This window comes from Cinclus cinclus, chromosome 17 (genome assembly GCF_963662255.1).
Source record: "Cinclus cinclus chromosome 17, bCinCin1.1, whole genome shotgun sequence".
NCBI classification, from domain to species: Eukaryota; Metazoa; Chordata; class Aves; order Passeriformes; family Cinclidae; genus Cinclus; species Cinclus cinclus.
Window position 1 is genome coordinate 5540733 of NC_085062.1, and position 15564 is coordinate 5556296.

Sequence of the window (15564 nt, forward strand, 5' to 3'; positions counted from 1 at the left end):
GAATCTGGGGCTTGGTGGCCTGAAACATGCTGTGTTTGGGTGCTGTAGCTGTCACTGCCTGAGCCAAGGAGGCACCTTCAGGAGGATGCAAACAAAAAGGAATCCAGTGTTATCTGTGGGGAAGAGGAATGAGCTGCCTAAAAATAAAATAGGGCTTCAGGGAAATGGGTGAGATGGTTAAAAGATCAAATGTGTGGAAAAGCTCAGGCAGCTGTCAGTCCTGAAAGTGCTTGTAAATCAAGTCAGAGATGTGTGTATGTGCATGAATGTGATTTCTGGCTGTCTCAGAGTTAATTTTAACTCTAGCTGGGTCACCCAAGGCAATTTCCCAGAGCCATTCCTGTCCCTTCCCTGCCTCACTGCACACAGACAAGAAAGAAGCTGCTGATGCTCAGATGTGAACAGTTGGTAGGATGGTTGGTGAAGCTTTCTTAAGGAGCTTTTTGTATTAAACATACCCATAAACAAAACAGACAGTGAGACTGCCATAGGGATGAGATTAATGGGATTCATAATCCCTATAAACAGATTTGCTGAGTGCTGTATTAATGTGGAATTGTTAATTTGTCTTGCCTAATAAGTGGTCTGCACTCACATCTCTGCATTTCTGTTGCTGAGGACAGGATTTGAACAGTGCATTTCCTGCTCCTGCTGACCAGAACTGGGAAGTGCCTTGGGAATGTAATGATTTGCTCTTGTCTTTACCTGAGTTCAAAAGTTTGGAACCCCGTGCCCACTGTGAGGTGGTGCTGACTATGTAAACAAGTGACAACCAGAAGCAAAGGAGGCAAGACAAGAAAGATTTACACAAGGTCTAAAACAATCCAAAACCAATCTAGTCCTTGTCAGATGGTGTTTTAAATATGATTAGTTAAATGACCTCAATCTCCTTTCTCTTTATTTTTTTCTTTCTGTGTGGGAGGAATCACACTGAGATTTCTGGTGGCTTCTGTTGTGTGACCCCTTTTAAATCGGAGCAGCTCTTGGTAAGCAGACACCCCACTGAGCACGTGCAGGTTGTGTCAGAGCTGGCTCTGGCAGTGGCAAGGGGACATCAGATCCTGCTAAGCACCATGAAACCTGGTTGTCTGCTGTCTGAGCCTTTGCATGAATCTTGAGCTCTCTATGGACATGGTGCCTTGTGTCTAGGGGAGAGTGAGAGCCAAAGAGCAGGGAATTGACAAGAGAACTAAGGCAAGTTTTTCTGCCTGGTCTGGCAGCTCTGAAATAGTTAACCTGCCTGTTTTTCTCATCCCAGCTAGCTGCTAGGTGAAAAATTAATTTCTAAGTCTGATGTACCAAGTTCACTGCTTTAATTCTGTCTGCATAAGTACTAGGATTATGTATCACTTACAGCAACTGCTATGTTGTGAAATGCCTTGAGGAACACCAGGAAAGGCTGGATTTTATGCCAAGAATTTGAACCTCTGGTTTATTTGAAAGGCAGCTTGCTCTTCTGTTCCCAGCTCTGTTCTTCTGGAGTGCCCTGTGTCCAGGGGGACGTAAATTCCTGGATCTGGTGGATAATTCTGAGAGTGGATACGGTGGTGAACTTGTTGCTGTAGTCAGTGAACCACTGGCTTTTGGACCAGTGTTTATAGGTCTTACTGTGCTCTGTTGGCAGTCGAGAGAAATCCATGGACTGCTAAAGAAAAAAGTTCAGGGAGTGGGGTTTTTGTTTGCTTGTTTCTGCTCCTTGGGCTTTCAAGTCCTCTGAATGCCAGCCACTCAGTTGTGGGAATACAATATCAGAAAGTATATTCAGCAGGTTTATAAGCTTTTCTCTAGAGCTAATGAGCTAGAAATGTTACTTATTTTTTTTCTTTCTAACATATCCGAATCCCCTTTCTGCACATCTAAATCCCCAAGGAAAGTATTGAAAGAGCAGGGCAGATACCATACACCTGCTATGGAGTGTTGAATAGACAGGGCTCTTCAGGGAGGGTGTGAATCTTTGGCCCTCTTCTGTCTGAATGTTGGGCTTTTGCATCCAGCGTGGCCCCAAGCATGACAAATGCACTGCTGAGTGCTTTTGGGAGCAGCACCCTGCCTGGTTTTCACATGCAATTCACTTCCAAGCAGCCAGCACTGAAGGGGATTTGGCAGGGTTCTACTGAATGCCTTTGTTGGCTCAACATACTTCCACTGCTGCTCAGGACAAAATAACAGAATGGCAGGATTGAATTTGTCCAATTGCCTCTATATATAGAAAGGGTAGACAAAACCAAAATGCAGCTGCTCCCTAGTGACATGACAGGGGGACTGAGGGTGTGAACTGACCTGCTGGTGTGCTTTCCTGGCCTTAGGGGAAAGCTGAGCTGTTCTGCATCCCTGGTTCTGATAGATGGATGCTGTCCCACAGGTGGAAGTTGGCTCTGTGTACCTTGAATGGTCTGGTTGTAAAGTGTGCTTTTTCTGGTGTTTTTCTTGGGCAGGGTGTATCTGCATGGAAGGCAGATTTCAAGTTATGTTCTTAGCTTCCTAGACATGGGAATTCAAGTGGTATTTTTACTGTATTACAAACATTTCAGGTTTTTTTTTCCCCATGATTCTTAGAGAGCACCATTTATTGAAAGGAGAGGTGAGCAAAGTGGCTGAGGCTCCTAGTGCTTTATGAATTGTATGATAGCAAGAGAGCAGTGGACAGGTTACTGGGAGCCCAACTGTATGACTCAGTTAATAATGAAGTTACATGAAGATGCAGTTGGTTTTACCAAATTAATGGTGATCCATGGCTGTGTGTGCTGGGCATTCACTAGAATGACTCCCTTCCCCTGGTATCTGCCCTGGGGACCAGCCTTGACTCACAGGCTCTGGGGACAGCCCGGATGAGGGAGTATGGTCTGGGTGGGGAGGAGCCTGGCAGCCTGGTGTGGTCCCTGCAGAGCAAGTAGGGATTGTACTGACACAGCAGATTGTGGAGGAACAGCATCCCTACAGGGACATCTCTTGAATTTGTATAAAGAGGAGGAAAACTTCATTGAGAATTTTGCTTCTGTCCAAGCCAGTGCTTAGAAGCCTTCTCCAATTAACTGGTCTTCATATATATGCTGCTTTGAATACACTCTCTCTTTATTGCCAGGAAAATTTCTGACAAAACAGTGTTTGAAGTAGATCAGAGCTTCATTGTATTTGTGGAACAATTGAGCTGTTGCAATAGGAAATGACCAGAGCAAACAGCAAGGGCTTGTATCTCTCTGAAGTGAATGAGTCCTTCCCTCCCCAGGCTGGAGTTCTGCCCCTCCTTGCGTGTTGTGTCTGTCAGGAATATTTGTCATCACTCTGGGCAATGTGGCCAGGCCATTTGGTGCAAGTGTGTCTGCTTGCCTCCCTAAAGTTTGCCAAATATTAATCTAATGACATTCCAAGATCTGCAAGGGGAAGGTGTAAAATAGAGTTTTCCTGAATCAAATGGAGTGGCAGCAGTTGGAAATTATGATGCAGTTTGACATATGTGTAACAAGGTGCTCTGCTTCAGTTTTGATGTTTTTTTGGTGTAGCTTCTGTTGGTAAGGCTGAGTAAAAAACCCTGCCCTGATGAGTATTACACGAGTGTGTTGATGCCATCAGCTTTTGAGACTACCTTTGGTTTCTCTTGAGGGGTTTGTTTTTTTTTTTACTGAGCTCTGTTATCCTTAATTTTCATCTTCAGCCAGAGGGAGTAGGTGATGTTGAAACAGCATCTTATGTGGCTGATTTTCCAGCCATACCGTGTTAGTTATTTTTGATGGCCATCTGCAGATTGGCCTGTCTGATTTGCCATTTTAAGCATCTTAATTGACCTTAAATGCTTCTAATTTAGAAGTAGAAGTAGGTGGAAGGCTCGAGGGATTTTTTGAGCCTGCCCTGAACATCAGGAGAAGCTGCCTGTTGCCTCCTCATTCACACTTTCCTACACACTTGGCTGCACTAATAATTGATTGCAGATGAATTCCTCTGATCTTCCTGCCTTGTTTATGTGTCTTCATGTCTGTGTCGTGCCAGCCAGCCTGCTCTGCCTTTAATAAAGCACCTTAGCCTAAGCAGAAAAGCTGGAGACACTAGGGTTAATTTACTGGCCTGTATTATTCATTTAATGAAAACAACTGGAGAATTTATATTAGGGGATTTTTGTGTGTCTGTGCTTGTCTACTGGTGATTTTATTTTTAACCTCAGCTGTAAACCTCTTGTGCCTAGCCCCCACCTTTTTTTTAATCCCATCTCTCAGAATTTGGAATCTTGTCATCAACATCCCCCGCAGTTGTGTACATTACTGCAGAAATAAAATAGGAGCTGTGGCTTGAGACCTTCTGGCTTCCTGGAACTAAAGTAGAGAATCCTAATTCAGTTGCTGTTTCTCCATGTTCCTAGCCTCTTTACAGATCCCTTGCACGTCAACAGGCTCCCTGCCCCTTTTCTAAATGCCCTGCAGCATTAATCCATGTTCTCAGCAGGATCTGTCATTCATCATTTGGGACTCCTCGCATCTACAGTTATTTAGTCTCCTGGGTGAGGCTATTAGGCCAGCTCAAACCTGAGCATCAGAGCCCACTGCAGTGAAGCTCAGCCTGTGGATGGGCAGAGCAAGACAGAAGCAGGTCAGGGCAAAATGGCAGCATGTTGAAATACTGTATTTTTGCTGCAGCACAGGGCTGGCTTTTTAATCTAAAGCAAACTGCAGATTCTCATTGTCTGTGCTGGTCCAGCAATTAAAAAGTGCCTCTGCTCTTCCGAGCTGTAGTGAAGTAGAAATGCTAATCCCTTTCCTTCATTGTCAACTGCTTCATGTACTGGTTTCTTCCTCCCCTACAGGCCAGCAGCCCACAGGATCTCCGCCTCTTCTATGAGAAAAACAAGATGCTGATGCCCAAGTAAGCATTTTTCCAGTGTCAGTGTTTGTGGGCACTTGTTTACTCTGTGTTTACACCTGTTCTTGCATGCTCCTGGCTTGTCACTTGGGGAGGTGACTGAAATATTTGGCCTCCTGCCTTTCCCCATTCCTTAAACCAGCAGTGACGTGGCCCAGAGAAAGTCTGACAGCAGCAGATAGCCAGGGTTGGGATGTTCTGTCTCTGCAGAAAGAAAGGGATGTCCTGTCTCGTTACACTGCAAAAATTCAGGACTGTTAGTGATTCCAAGAGCCAGCCAGAGATCCTGTTCCACACGTGGCTCCCCTGAGGCTGAGAGCCTCGAGAAGAGCTCATGGCAATTCTGGGATCGTGTGAGCAGCCAGACTCTGCAGCCTGTGCTGTAACCTGCCATACCTGGCTGCAGATCACATTGCCATTTCTCACGTGTCAGGGCAGCAACTGCTTGTGTCCATCCTGCTGTTGGGGGAACACTATAACCTCCCTGGAAATGGACACTGCTGCAGTTTCCAGGGGGAAGAGAGCTGCTCTCATCCCAACAGGGTGTATGTTACTTCTCTGCTCGCTGCTGTGATTTGTCAGGGTATTTTAGTTTTGTTGCTGTGGTCTTTCCTTTTGATTTCTGATCCCCGAAAGCAGCAGCTCATGCTGGCTCTGAAAGCCTCAGCCTGGTACAGAGACAGGGCTGAAGTTCCAGATTATATATCTGAAATTTGGATGGCCTTTTCTAACTAGATAGTTAGCTCCCAGTTGGCAGAGCTGCTAATGCAGCCATATATGCAGGAAGTTCACTGGGTTGCTGTATATGGATTTTTCTTTTCCCTTATCAGTTCAGACAGCTCCAAGAGATAACTGTAAGGAGCTGTCAAGAAGCTGGAGCTCTTATCAGTGACCTGTGATATGCAGTTAATTTCCCTTTAAGTGCTTCCTTTTTTGATTTGGGAAGGAGGCACAAATTTCTACCAGGTTTACCTCTGGGGCACCTGGGTTGAACCAGAAGGTGTGATGGAGTAAAACACCTGAAAAGAAACAATTTAAAGTGAAAATGTGACTGCATAGCTGGAGCCAGTCTGTGTGAGCAGAAAGTAGAGCTTCTGTTTTTCTTACACAGCCCAAAGTATGGCTGCTCCTCTTACTAATTTTATGGATTTATTTCTCATTTAATAAGTTGGTTTTTTTTGTCAGTCCCATTTCCCTGCTGTTGTTTGGCTCATGGTGCAGGCAAGGGGAGAAATGAAACTCATCTGTAAAAGGAGAGCATGTCTGTTCTTGTAGGGATTAGTCCTCCTTGAGTCCTTCACACAGTCTGCATTTTCTATTTTCACTTATCTGCACTTTTGAACTACCAAATTCCTCCAAAATACAGATCCAAGCTGATTGTTTTTCTCACTGTGGAAGTCAGATCTGAGCTGGCCTTTGTGTAAATGGCAATTCCCCCTTTCCAAAGTCAGTTTGTCTCTTTAATATGGGCTGCAATCTGTGCTATTCCTGAGTAAACATGAATAAACTGCTTGAGTGCCCTGCCAGCACAGGATGAAACACAAAACTACTCCAGAGACCTCCTTCTCAGACTGCAGCAGTGCCAGGATTTGTTTTCATTTTCCTTGGGGCTATGCAGGCTGGCACACACTTCCCTGCCATGGTCAGGGAAAGTGTTTTGACTTAGGAATGCAGTGGGGAAGTGGTTCCTGGCTATCCTGCTGCTGCAGGCAGGTGAGGAAATGCTGTTCTGAGCATTCTGGGGAGCCCATGGCAGGAGAAGCCCGAAGGCCTCACAATTTTAATAGTGCTGATCTAAATCATTGACATTCATTGTGCTGGTTTGCATGGCAACGTACATCCCAGGTCACAGGGAAAAGGAGGCAGATTTGTTGCTTATGTTTAAAAAGGTGGTCCTAGAAAATAATACTGAAGGGTAGCAAAGCTTGGACATGGGAGATAAGAGGAGGCAAACAGGCTGTTAATCTGCACCCTCTTCATCTGGGTTGTGCCATCTGAAGTCCATGAGTTGATGTACCTATTTCTTGGCTTTAAAACCATACCAAGGCTAAAGTCATAGCTGGGAAATGTGCTTATTTTGAATGAGAGCTTTGTGTCACAGATAAATAAATGATGATGATAACACTGCAGGGCTGCAGGACTCCAGCACTGATGCATTTTTCAGGAGGCTGCTCACTGTGGTATCTTTGGGTTATTCCATTACAGAATGCTTCCAAGGGACAGCTCTTTTGATGGGACTCAACCTGAGTTTCATTTTAACTGCATCCCTTCCTGATGGCCTCCTCCTGTGTCAACCTGAGAAGGTGCACAAAACCATTGTTGGATCAGGGATGGAAAAGCAACTCCTCCAGTACAAACAAGGATGAGGGATGCTTGCTTCTCTGTTCTTGGAATTGCTGGGTTCAAATTCCTGCTCCAGCAAGGCCTAGGGCTTCACTGAAAAATAACGGGGTGGTACTGAGATGTGTAAGCACATTCCTTGCCTCCCCTCTCCTGTTTCTCTGGACAGGAGTCTGGTAGTGCTAGCTAGCACCCTTTCTTCCCCCCCACTGTTTTTGGGCTAGGTTCTGTTTTATCCCTGTCTGTGGCAGAGTATGTTGGTGGAGATGGTGTAGGAAGGGTTTTTTCTCCCAGCGTTTGTCAGGCTTGGCCTCAGGGCAGTGACTGATGCCAGAGCCACTGAGAGCTAAAATTACTGTGCTGTGCACTCATATCATTACCTCAACTGACCCAGTGTGGGGAGAGGGGGAAGCCTGGCAGAGCACGGGGGCCATACTGGGAACAGCCATGATAAACAGCTAATATTGAGAGGAGCTGCAACCACCCACACTTTGCTAGGAGAGCTCTGCCCCAGCCCAAAGCCCCCAGCAGCACTTCTGGGGATGGAGGGAACTCAGCAGGGCTGAATCCACTTATGTAAGAGCTGAACTCTCTGTGCCTTAGTCCGTTCACATATTCCCTGCATTTTTCAATCTGCAGGGGTTATGAAGAGCTGCTCTGGCCTCTTCCCTCTCTGCTTGTGGGGTGAGGGAGAGTACAGTGCTTTACCAGCTCTTTTGTGTTTCAAAGGCTGTTGAAAAGAATATTTTCTTCCTAACTATGCTGAAAAGTGAGGTAATAACTGCACAAATTTTAGCTTGATGAGGTGGCAGTTGCTCTCGTCTTAGTGACCTTCGATTAATATATGCTGTATATCAAGGAAGCAAATAGACAAAGGTTACTTGCTAGTCTTACATAAGCTGCACTGAAAAATAAACACTATAATAAAATGGTAGTAATTGGTGATACATTTCACCACCAGTGTCTTAATTGGAAGCTTCCCCTTGGAAACTGCTTTGTTCTAGTGATCTTATTCCCATTAGAGCAAGTAGGCGTGTTTTTATTTATTATGTGTGAAATACTGCAAGTGGAATGGGCTTAGCTGAGCACCAGAGGGATGACATTGTGAGGGGAAGGATCTGCAGGTGCACATGGGAGAGGTCACTAAAGCAAAATTAGCTGTAGTCTGAACAATGGCAGTGGGGAGCAAAAGCCAGAGATGCAAAATAGAGACATTTCTGATCAGCCTCCCTCCAGTGAGCTCCTGGTGTTCCTGGCCCAGCAGGCATGGAGTGAGTTTGCATTTGCCAGTTGCCTTCCTGAATATATAAAAGCTGTTTATGTAGACTGCAAGTCTCTCTTACTTAGCTTTTGTTTTTAATCCTAGCATCCCCAGGGAGACATCAAGCCACCTGAGACAGCTCCTGCTGGGCCTCTTGCAGCGGAATCATAAGGACCGCATGGACTTTGGTAAGGCCTCCTTCCAGTTTGAGTTCTGCTGCCTGTCTCTGTGTCTTTTGGCACTGCACAAGCCTTTCTACTGTTAGCTGGTGCTAGGAGAAGCATCCAGACACCTGGATTTCACCTGTGCCTGGAGAGTTGCATGATCTTGGGGATTTTAGTTTATGTGCTGGAAACCTCAGTGGTAATTTCAGTTTTCAATTTTGTAAACCAAGCAGATCTGGTATACCTTCAGCATATGTTTGTTACTTGCATTCCCTGTTCTGTCTTCTGCTTTTGTAATCTCTCTGAGCTGTGGTTAAGTGTGCTACTAGGTAAAATGTGTCTTGTGTATCTGTGCTTTTCTGTCACAGTTCCTTCCCAGAGCTGCAAGCTGCACTCATTTACTGAACAATCCAGTCACTGCCCTCTGTTTCTCAGGGTTTGCTGTGATAATCTGAGCCAGGAGATGTAGCTTCTTGCAGACCCTTCCCTTCTTTTCCATTTTCTGTGGAAGGAAGACTTGGTCCTTCTCAAACTGGCAGTCTCCAACCCTTTGTGTCAGTGTCTTGACTTGGCTGACATGAGGATTTCCTTTTTTGTCTTAATTCCTTCTAAACTGAGATCAATCATTGTGAGCCCAGTGGTTCTGGCTTGGCAGAATGTTACAGATATTTTTTAGCTGAGCTCAAAGGTCTGGAGAGCCTCCTGGGAAAGCCATGCCCAAGAGGAAAGCAGATGGGGTAGAGCCTTTCTATGAGTTGCTGAAAGGACCACGTAATTTAAAGGCAAACACATCCTGTGTGTGTTCAGGATACTGCTTTCTAGTTAGACTTGGAGTAAAATAGTTTGACATTTCTGGGGTTTGAGAGTTGATTTTATGTTGGGTTTTTGTTTGCTTATCTGCTCAGGTGGATTCTTTCCTGCTTGGCAGCATATACTAGGTGATGAAGAGGAATTGTTTTGCACCCTCTGTTATTCTTTTGTATTAGAGATACCAGGAAAGCCTTTCTGGGGATGGTCAGCTGAGTAAGCAGCTGTGGATTACCTGAGGGTTGATCATAGTTATCCAGTGATGAATGCAAAGGACTGGTTACTGGAGTGTAGAAGTGAGAGAATGAGCCTTTTGAAAAGTGACTTGTTGAAGCTCCTGACAGACTGGCTTGGATAGAATCACCTGGCAGGTTTATTCCCTGCAGATTTTTCATCTGGGCTCTGGATCTCTACCTCTTCTACCATGCTGCTGTGCATTTCAAAAGAAGGCATCTTTGAAGTTCTTGATTCCCCGCTGTCAGAAATTGTCTGGCAAACCTTTTTTAGCCCATATAAACTGGTTTTGTACCTCTTGAGAGTAGAGTGCACCAGTCCATGTCTAACACTTGGAAATTTGAGATAGTAGATTTTGATACCACTCTGGACAAGAGTTACAACACATCTTGCAGTATTGATGTTTTTCCTGTCTTTAATCACATATTTATCAATAAATTGGCTTGTCTCCAGAGGAGAGGGGTTCCTGCTGTTCCATGTTGCCTGAGACTGTCTGCCTGGAGATGTCACAGTGACCTCCCCAGAGCTCCCCCAGGGCTCAGTTGAGTCATACAACAGCAACTCATCAGCTTGAAACTTCATATACTTGCTGTGTGTCCCAGCTGCTGTTCTGCCAGGAACTGATGCTCTCTGCAATCTCAAGATTATCTAGAGGAAAACCAGGAGAGTTTCAAGTTTCCTGCTGATGATTACAAGCTGGATTGTTTAACTTCTGCTTTGCAAGCATAGCTAATAAGCAGTTTGGAGTGGGGAGGGGGAAAGTGAAAGAAATCATCATTTCCACCCCCTCAGTTGAGTCAGCTTGGCTGAGGGATGGTACCCTCCTCTAGTGCAGCAGGCTGAAAAAAAAGCAGGAAACCTCAGCAGCTGAGCAGCTCCCACAGGATGGGGATGTTCTCCATCCACAGCAGATCTAATCTGTGAGATTTGAGCTTTCCCTGCCAAAGATTTCCATTCCCTGTCTTTAGCTCTTCTCCAGACCACTGCACTCTGGCTGCAAGACCCTGGCATGGCAGTGGCAAGGAGAGGCTAGAGAGACAGGGATTGTTTAAGGTTTAAAAGCAGACAAACAAAAAATGCAGTGACTACGTTCTGGAAAGCTCCATCGCCAAAGATGAGCTGTTTACAGAAGAAATTTGTAAACCTTGGGTGTTGCAACAGGAAATCCATTCTGGGAAAGAAGCTGAAGCTCAGTAATCAGAGTTGATCCACAGCTGACGCTCCCGAAAGACTGAGTTGCTGATTGTGATAGGAGAGGGCTCTGGCACAAAGCTGAAGTGAATCACACATGAAGGAGCTGGGAGAAGTGGCTACTTGTGAGGACGGGCAAACATGTAGAGTGTGTTCAGCAAGTCAGGACAGAAGCTTTTCTTGGCCAGGATCTGTAGAATGAATTCCTATAATGAGAGGAAGAAGCAGGAGTTGTGTTTGATGTGAAAGGATGGGAGTTCTGGGCTGTGGTTCTGGGATGTCCCATTAAAAATGCATTTCTTCCCTCAGTGCATGATGGGTTTGAGTTTGTGTATCATGGAAAATCACTCAGTGCAAGTCCTTTTGTCCATCATTCCTATTCCATGGAGTGAATGGCAGTGCAGTGTGATAAATACAGCTTCCCTGGATTCCTACATTTAGGGTTGTTCATCATCCTAGTCAACCAGAGATCCAATTAATTTCCCATCCCTTTTTCACGAGCAGTTCCTGCATCCAGTCTCCAGCCTGTGTTCTTGACCACTTCTGTGTTCAGCCATAGTCAGTCAGCTTCCCTTGTTGCATGGAAATATCACTGTGTAACACTGTAACTTCCTGTGCTTTAGCTGCTGTGTAAACTTCTTACAGTCATTTTCTTTCACTGAGTCCTTGTTCTTGATTTTTTTTAGATGAATTTTTCCATCACCCATTCTTGGATGCAAGTGCCTCTATGAAAAAATGTAAGTATTGCATTTTTGATTACAGCTCTCTTTGAACCATGGCCTGACTTCCTTTGCTGTTAGTTCAGAAGGAAAGAAAAGTACTGCTTTGTTTCTTTAGTTATTTAGGCAGGGATTCAGTGTTTATCACCATGTCATGTCCAGATTTTGCCATCAAAATGTATTTAATTTTACTGAGTTATCTTCAAAGGGATGATTGGGGGATATTTAGGAACCTAAAGTAGAAGCAAACGTAGCTTTGAAATACATTCAGCTGCTTTGTGTGAAGTACTTGGTCAGTGGGGTGCATGTAGGTACACACAATTGTGTATCATGGTCTTGCTTTTCATCCTCACCTGTAGGACCATTCAGGCTAGTGAATGGTGGAAACTGGCACTCTTGGCCCTGCTTGCCAGGTTGGCTCTGTGAAAGCCAAATTTTGTGGTTGCCAAATTCGTTTCATCATTTACATCAGTTCTTGATACATTTTGTTTTAGAAGGGTTGCACTTGGTACTCTGTGGGAGCTGGCCTATACAAAGACAGATGTCCATTGCAAGTTCTCTCTTCCTCCTTTTGATTCAAAACTTTGGAAAAGTGGCAGCCACATATGGTACGGTTCAGAGGTTTGATTTTGGTGGAAAAAAATTTAGGATTGCTTCTAAATTGCACATAGGGCATCATAGTCCTCTGGCCAGGAGACTTGAGTTAGTGGAGTTGCATATAGTTGTCTTCTTTGGAGGGATTATCCTGGACATTTAATCTCCTGAGTAAATGATAACACCAAGGATCTTCATCAGTGATTAATTTGGGGTGTCCAGTGCAAGATTTTGGAGGACCCATGTCCAGCACAAATCCAGTTTCCCTCTTGTATGTGTGCCATGGGTAGAACACACCTTGTCTGATACCCACATCACTCCTGACACTCCTGCTTTCCTGCTACCAGAGCAGGACTTCTGAGTTGTCCCTGATGAGATTTTACCTGTGCACTCAGGTGATCATCCTGCGGGCAAGAAAAGACGCTTCTGGTTTAAGGGTGTTTTCAAAGCAGCCAGGGCCCTAAACCCACCTGTGCCAGCAGGGTGTGGGGCCAGCCCTGGAACACGGGGCAGGAAAGGACTCTGGCTCTACAGGGCTGCTCCTAAGCCAGCCCATCTCCTGGCACCTGCCGTCCCTTGGCCGTGTGGGAAAAGCCCTTCGGAGTCTGATCCCCCTGTGGGCAGAAGATCTCCCCCTCAGGATGTTCTTGAATGCCCACCACCTCATCTCCTACCTCCAGCTGTCCCACTGCTTCACTGGCCAGGGGAGCAGAAAACCCTGGAAAAACGGGAGAGGGTTCTCCTGACTTGGCCCCAGTTTCCAGCTTGTGCATACCTGCTGTGCAGGAACCAGAGGTGCCATTATGAGCAGGAGACTGGAGCTCAGCCTTTGCCTCCAGCTGCACCAAGGTTAATGGTGTGGGGTCAAGGACCAAGAAAAAAAGCAGCTTTACAGGCAGGTAAGGCTTATGCAAACTCCAGACCTCTCTGTCGCCCTGCTGATCCTCACCTCCGGACATACATCCACAGCCTGGAGTCCTCTCCTGGCAGGAGAGACTGCTACTGGTTTTGAAGACATGGGAGAAATACCAGCCCATTGCTGGAGATGTTCAGACTGTGATGCACAGAAATCTGCTAGTGGAGGAGTTCTTATAGTCTGCTGTGAGGTCTTTGCTACTGACAGGTGTCAGTGATGGATTAGAGCCTCTGGGAAGTGTGCTGTTGAGCCTGGAGGAGAAAGGCTGCCTGTGGTCTTTATTTCTGATAGGAGAGAGAAGAGCCAGTGCATCAGCCAAGATTGGGTTATGGTGATCTCCATAACGAAAACTCACCTGAGATTCATGGAATGCTGTCTAGCATGGCAGTGGGCTTGACCCTTGCACAGCTGTAGCTGAAGTGTGACCTGGCAAGGCTGCAGCTCTCAGGGGGTGGCTTCCCTGACTCTGTTTGCAGAGCTAGGATGAGTCTAAAACCTTGCTGTGCTTCCTCATCTCAACATGTGGCTCAGCATCATGACTGTAGGAAATACCAAAGAGAAGAGCTGCATCTGAACCATGTTGGTTGTGCTCAGACTGAATTAGAACCCTCAGGCCTGCAGTGGAGAGCTGGGGAAGGAACAATGTTCCTCGTGTTTTTGCTCTCCTTGAGAGCTGATAATTAGCTACCACTAAATCATTCATCTGAGTTTTTAATATAATGTAACTTTGTAATTCTGGAAAACTGGCAAGTCCTCAAATGTAGATCATCATTCTCCAGAAGGATCATTTTGAAGCTGTTAAGGCAGGGGGATCCCCCTTGTTGAAATACACTTGCTTGTTTTTTGAGATGCTTCAGCAAAATCAAGATTTCTTTCAAAAATCTCTCAATAAGACATTTCTGACAAGCACCTCTTCTTCCGTGCTGTTTTGAGGGATGGCTGTTTTCATGTCCCTCCTCTCATCTTCCTCCCTGACGACTGGGTTTAGGGCCCTTGGGCTTTGTTAACTAAGATGGTGTTGTTTATTTTTTTGTTTGTTTATTTATAATTTATTTTATGTTGTGGTTTTGTACCTGTGACTAAGCATGTACTTTAGATGTGTAAAAATTTATTAATAAAAGTCTTTAAAATGCTGTGTCTAGTCAGACTGTCGTCTGTCTGTAGCCAGGTCTGATCAGCATATGGTATGGGGCCGTGTGTTACAGTAATGACACATGAGAAGCCGTAATTAGATGCTTGTGCAAGTCTTCTCCCAGTAAACACATTGTAATTGGTACCCGTGCAGAATATTTTGGAGGTTTTTTTGCTCCTGCCTCTAATGAATGAGAAGCTGCTGCCTCCTTGACTCTGAGTTAAGAGAGCATGAAAGGTGAGCAGTTATGGTTCAGCAGTGCACGGGTGCTTTAGTGTCTGAAGTACCTGTCAGGCTTAGCTTGACTTTTGCCATCTTTTTAATATTATTGTCAATAGAATACTGAGGTGAAAGCTAGCAAAAAATCCCCATGACTTCTGCGTATAAAACATTTTAATGCTGCAGACTGTTAAACTCTAAAAAGCAGCTTATTTGGACAACTCCTTTCGGAGTTTGCACTCAAGCTTTATTTGCCTTGTCAGAGATTGCAATTAAAAAACTTCTTGATGAATGGTTTTAATTGAATCCAGATAATCAGAAAAGTGCATCTCTCCAGTGTAAGTAGAACTCAGATTCCAAATAAAGATTTTCTATAAAACTTGAGGGTTGGATATTTTTAGGACAGCTGAGCCCCTGGTTAGGATGATGTGTCAGAAGTTATTTTTACAAGTGTAGGATCCAGTATCAGGATCCACACAGCTGGAGCACAGGCTTGCTTTATGGCTCCCAGCTCTCCCATTTTGAAACCAGTTGGCATTGGTTACACAATGTGCAGGATGACTGTTTTGTTGCTGGAGCAAGTTGGGGAGGACAATTATGAAAACAGACTTATTTACATTACAATTACAATCCAGCAATTTCTGGATTTGGGTGGGGGCCTGCCTACAATTCATGTTAACATTCCCCACATTCAGACTCAACTGAAAACATGATGAGCCAAGTGTTTGCACCCTTTTTAATTTTGAACTGGGAGTGCCTGGGTGTGTGAAGGAGATGGAAGCAAGAGTCTTTCTTTCAAGCTGGGCTACATGGCTAACACTGAAAAGTGCCCCAGCAGGGCTGTGGAGGTCAGAGAGGGTTTGTCAGAGCCAAACCTCATGGTTCTACATGCATCAAAGTCAGTTTGGAGTGTCAGGACCTTCTGAGTTGGAGCTCACAGCATTACAGTGTGAATTTGCAGAGTTCAAAAGGATTTAAGTAAGAACAGTGATTAGTAGAGGCTGTATCTAAAGAAATGCTTCATGCAGCAGAGTTTGAGCTTCAGATGATAATGGCAAAGTCTGCCAGCTTGTCTTCCCTCCTGATTAATGAAAAGCTGTCTGAAGCAAATAGTCAAAAATAGAAGTGTCTCAATTCTA

The 15564-nt window shown here is 45.0% G+C and overlaps 1 protein-coding gene across 5 annotated transcripts in view; it reads left to right on the forward strand.

The window, feature by feature from the left end:
* ULK1 (unc-51 like autophagy activating kinase 1) overlaps window positions 1–15564 on the forward strand; it is a 77348-nt gene that overhangs the window by 30853 nt on the left and 30931 nt on the right. For all 5 annotated transcript variants that reach the window (XM_062504496.1, XM_062504499.1, XM_062504497.1 and 2 more), the window contains 3 exons: window positions 4793–4851; window positions 8555–8637; window positions 11532–11582. In XM_062504496.1, coding sequence (XP_062360480.1) covers window positions 4793–4851; window positions 8555–8637; window positions 11532–11582 — 193 coding nt within the window. The remainder of the gene's footprint in view (window positions 1–4792; window positions 4852–8554; window positions 8638–11531; window positions 11583–15564) is intronic.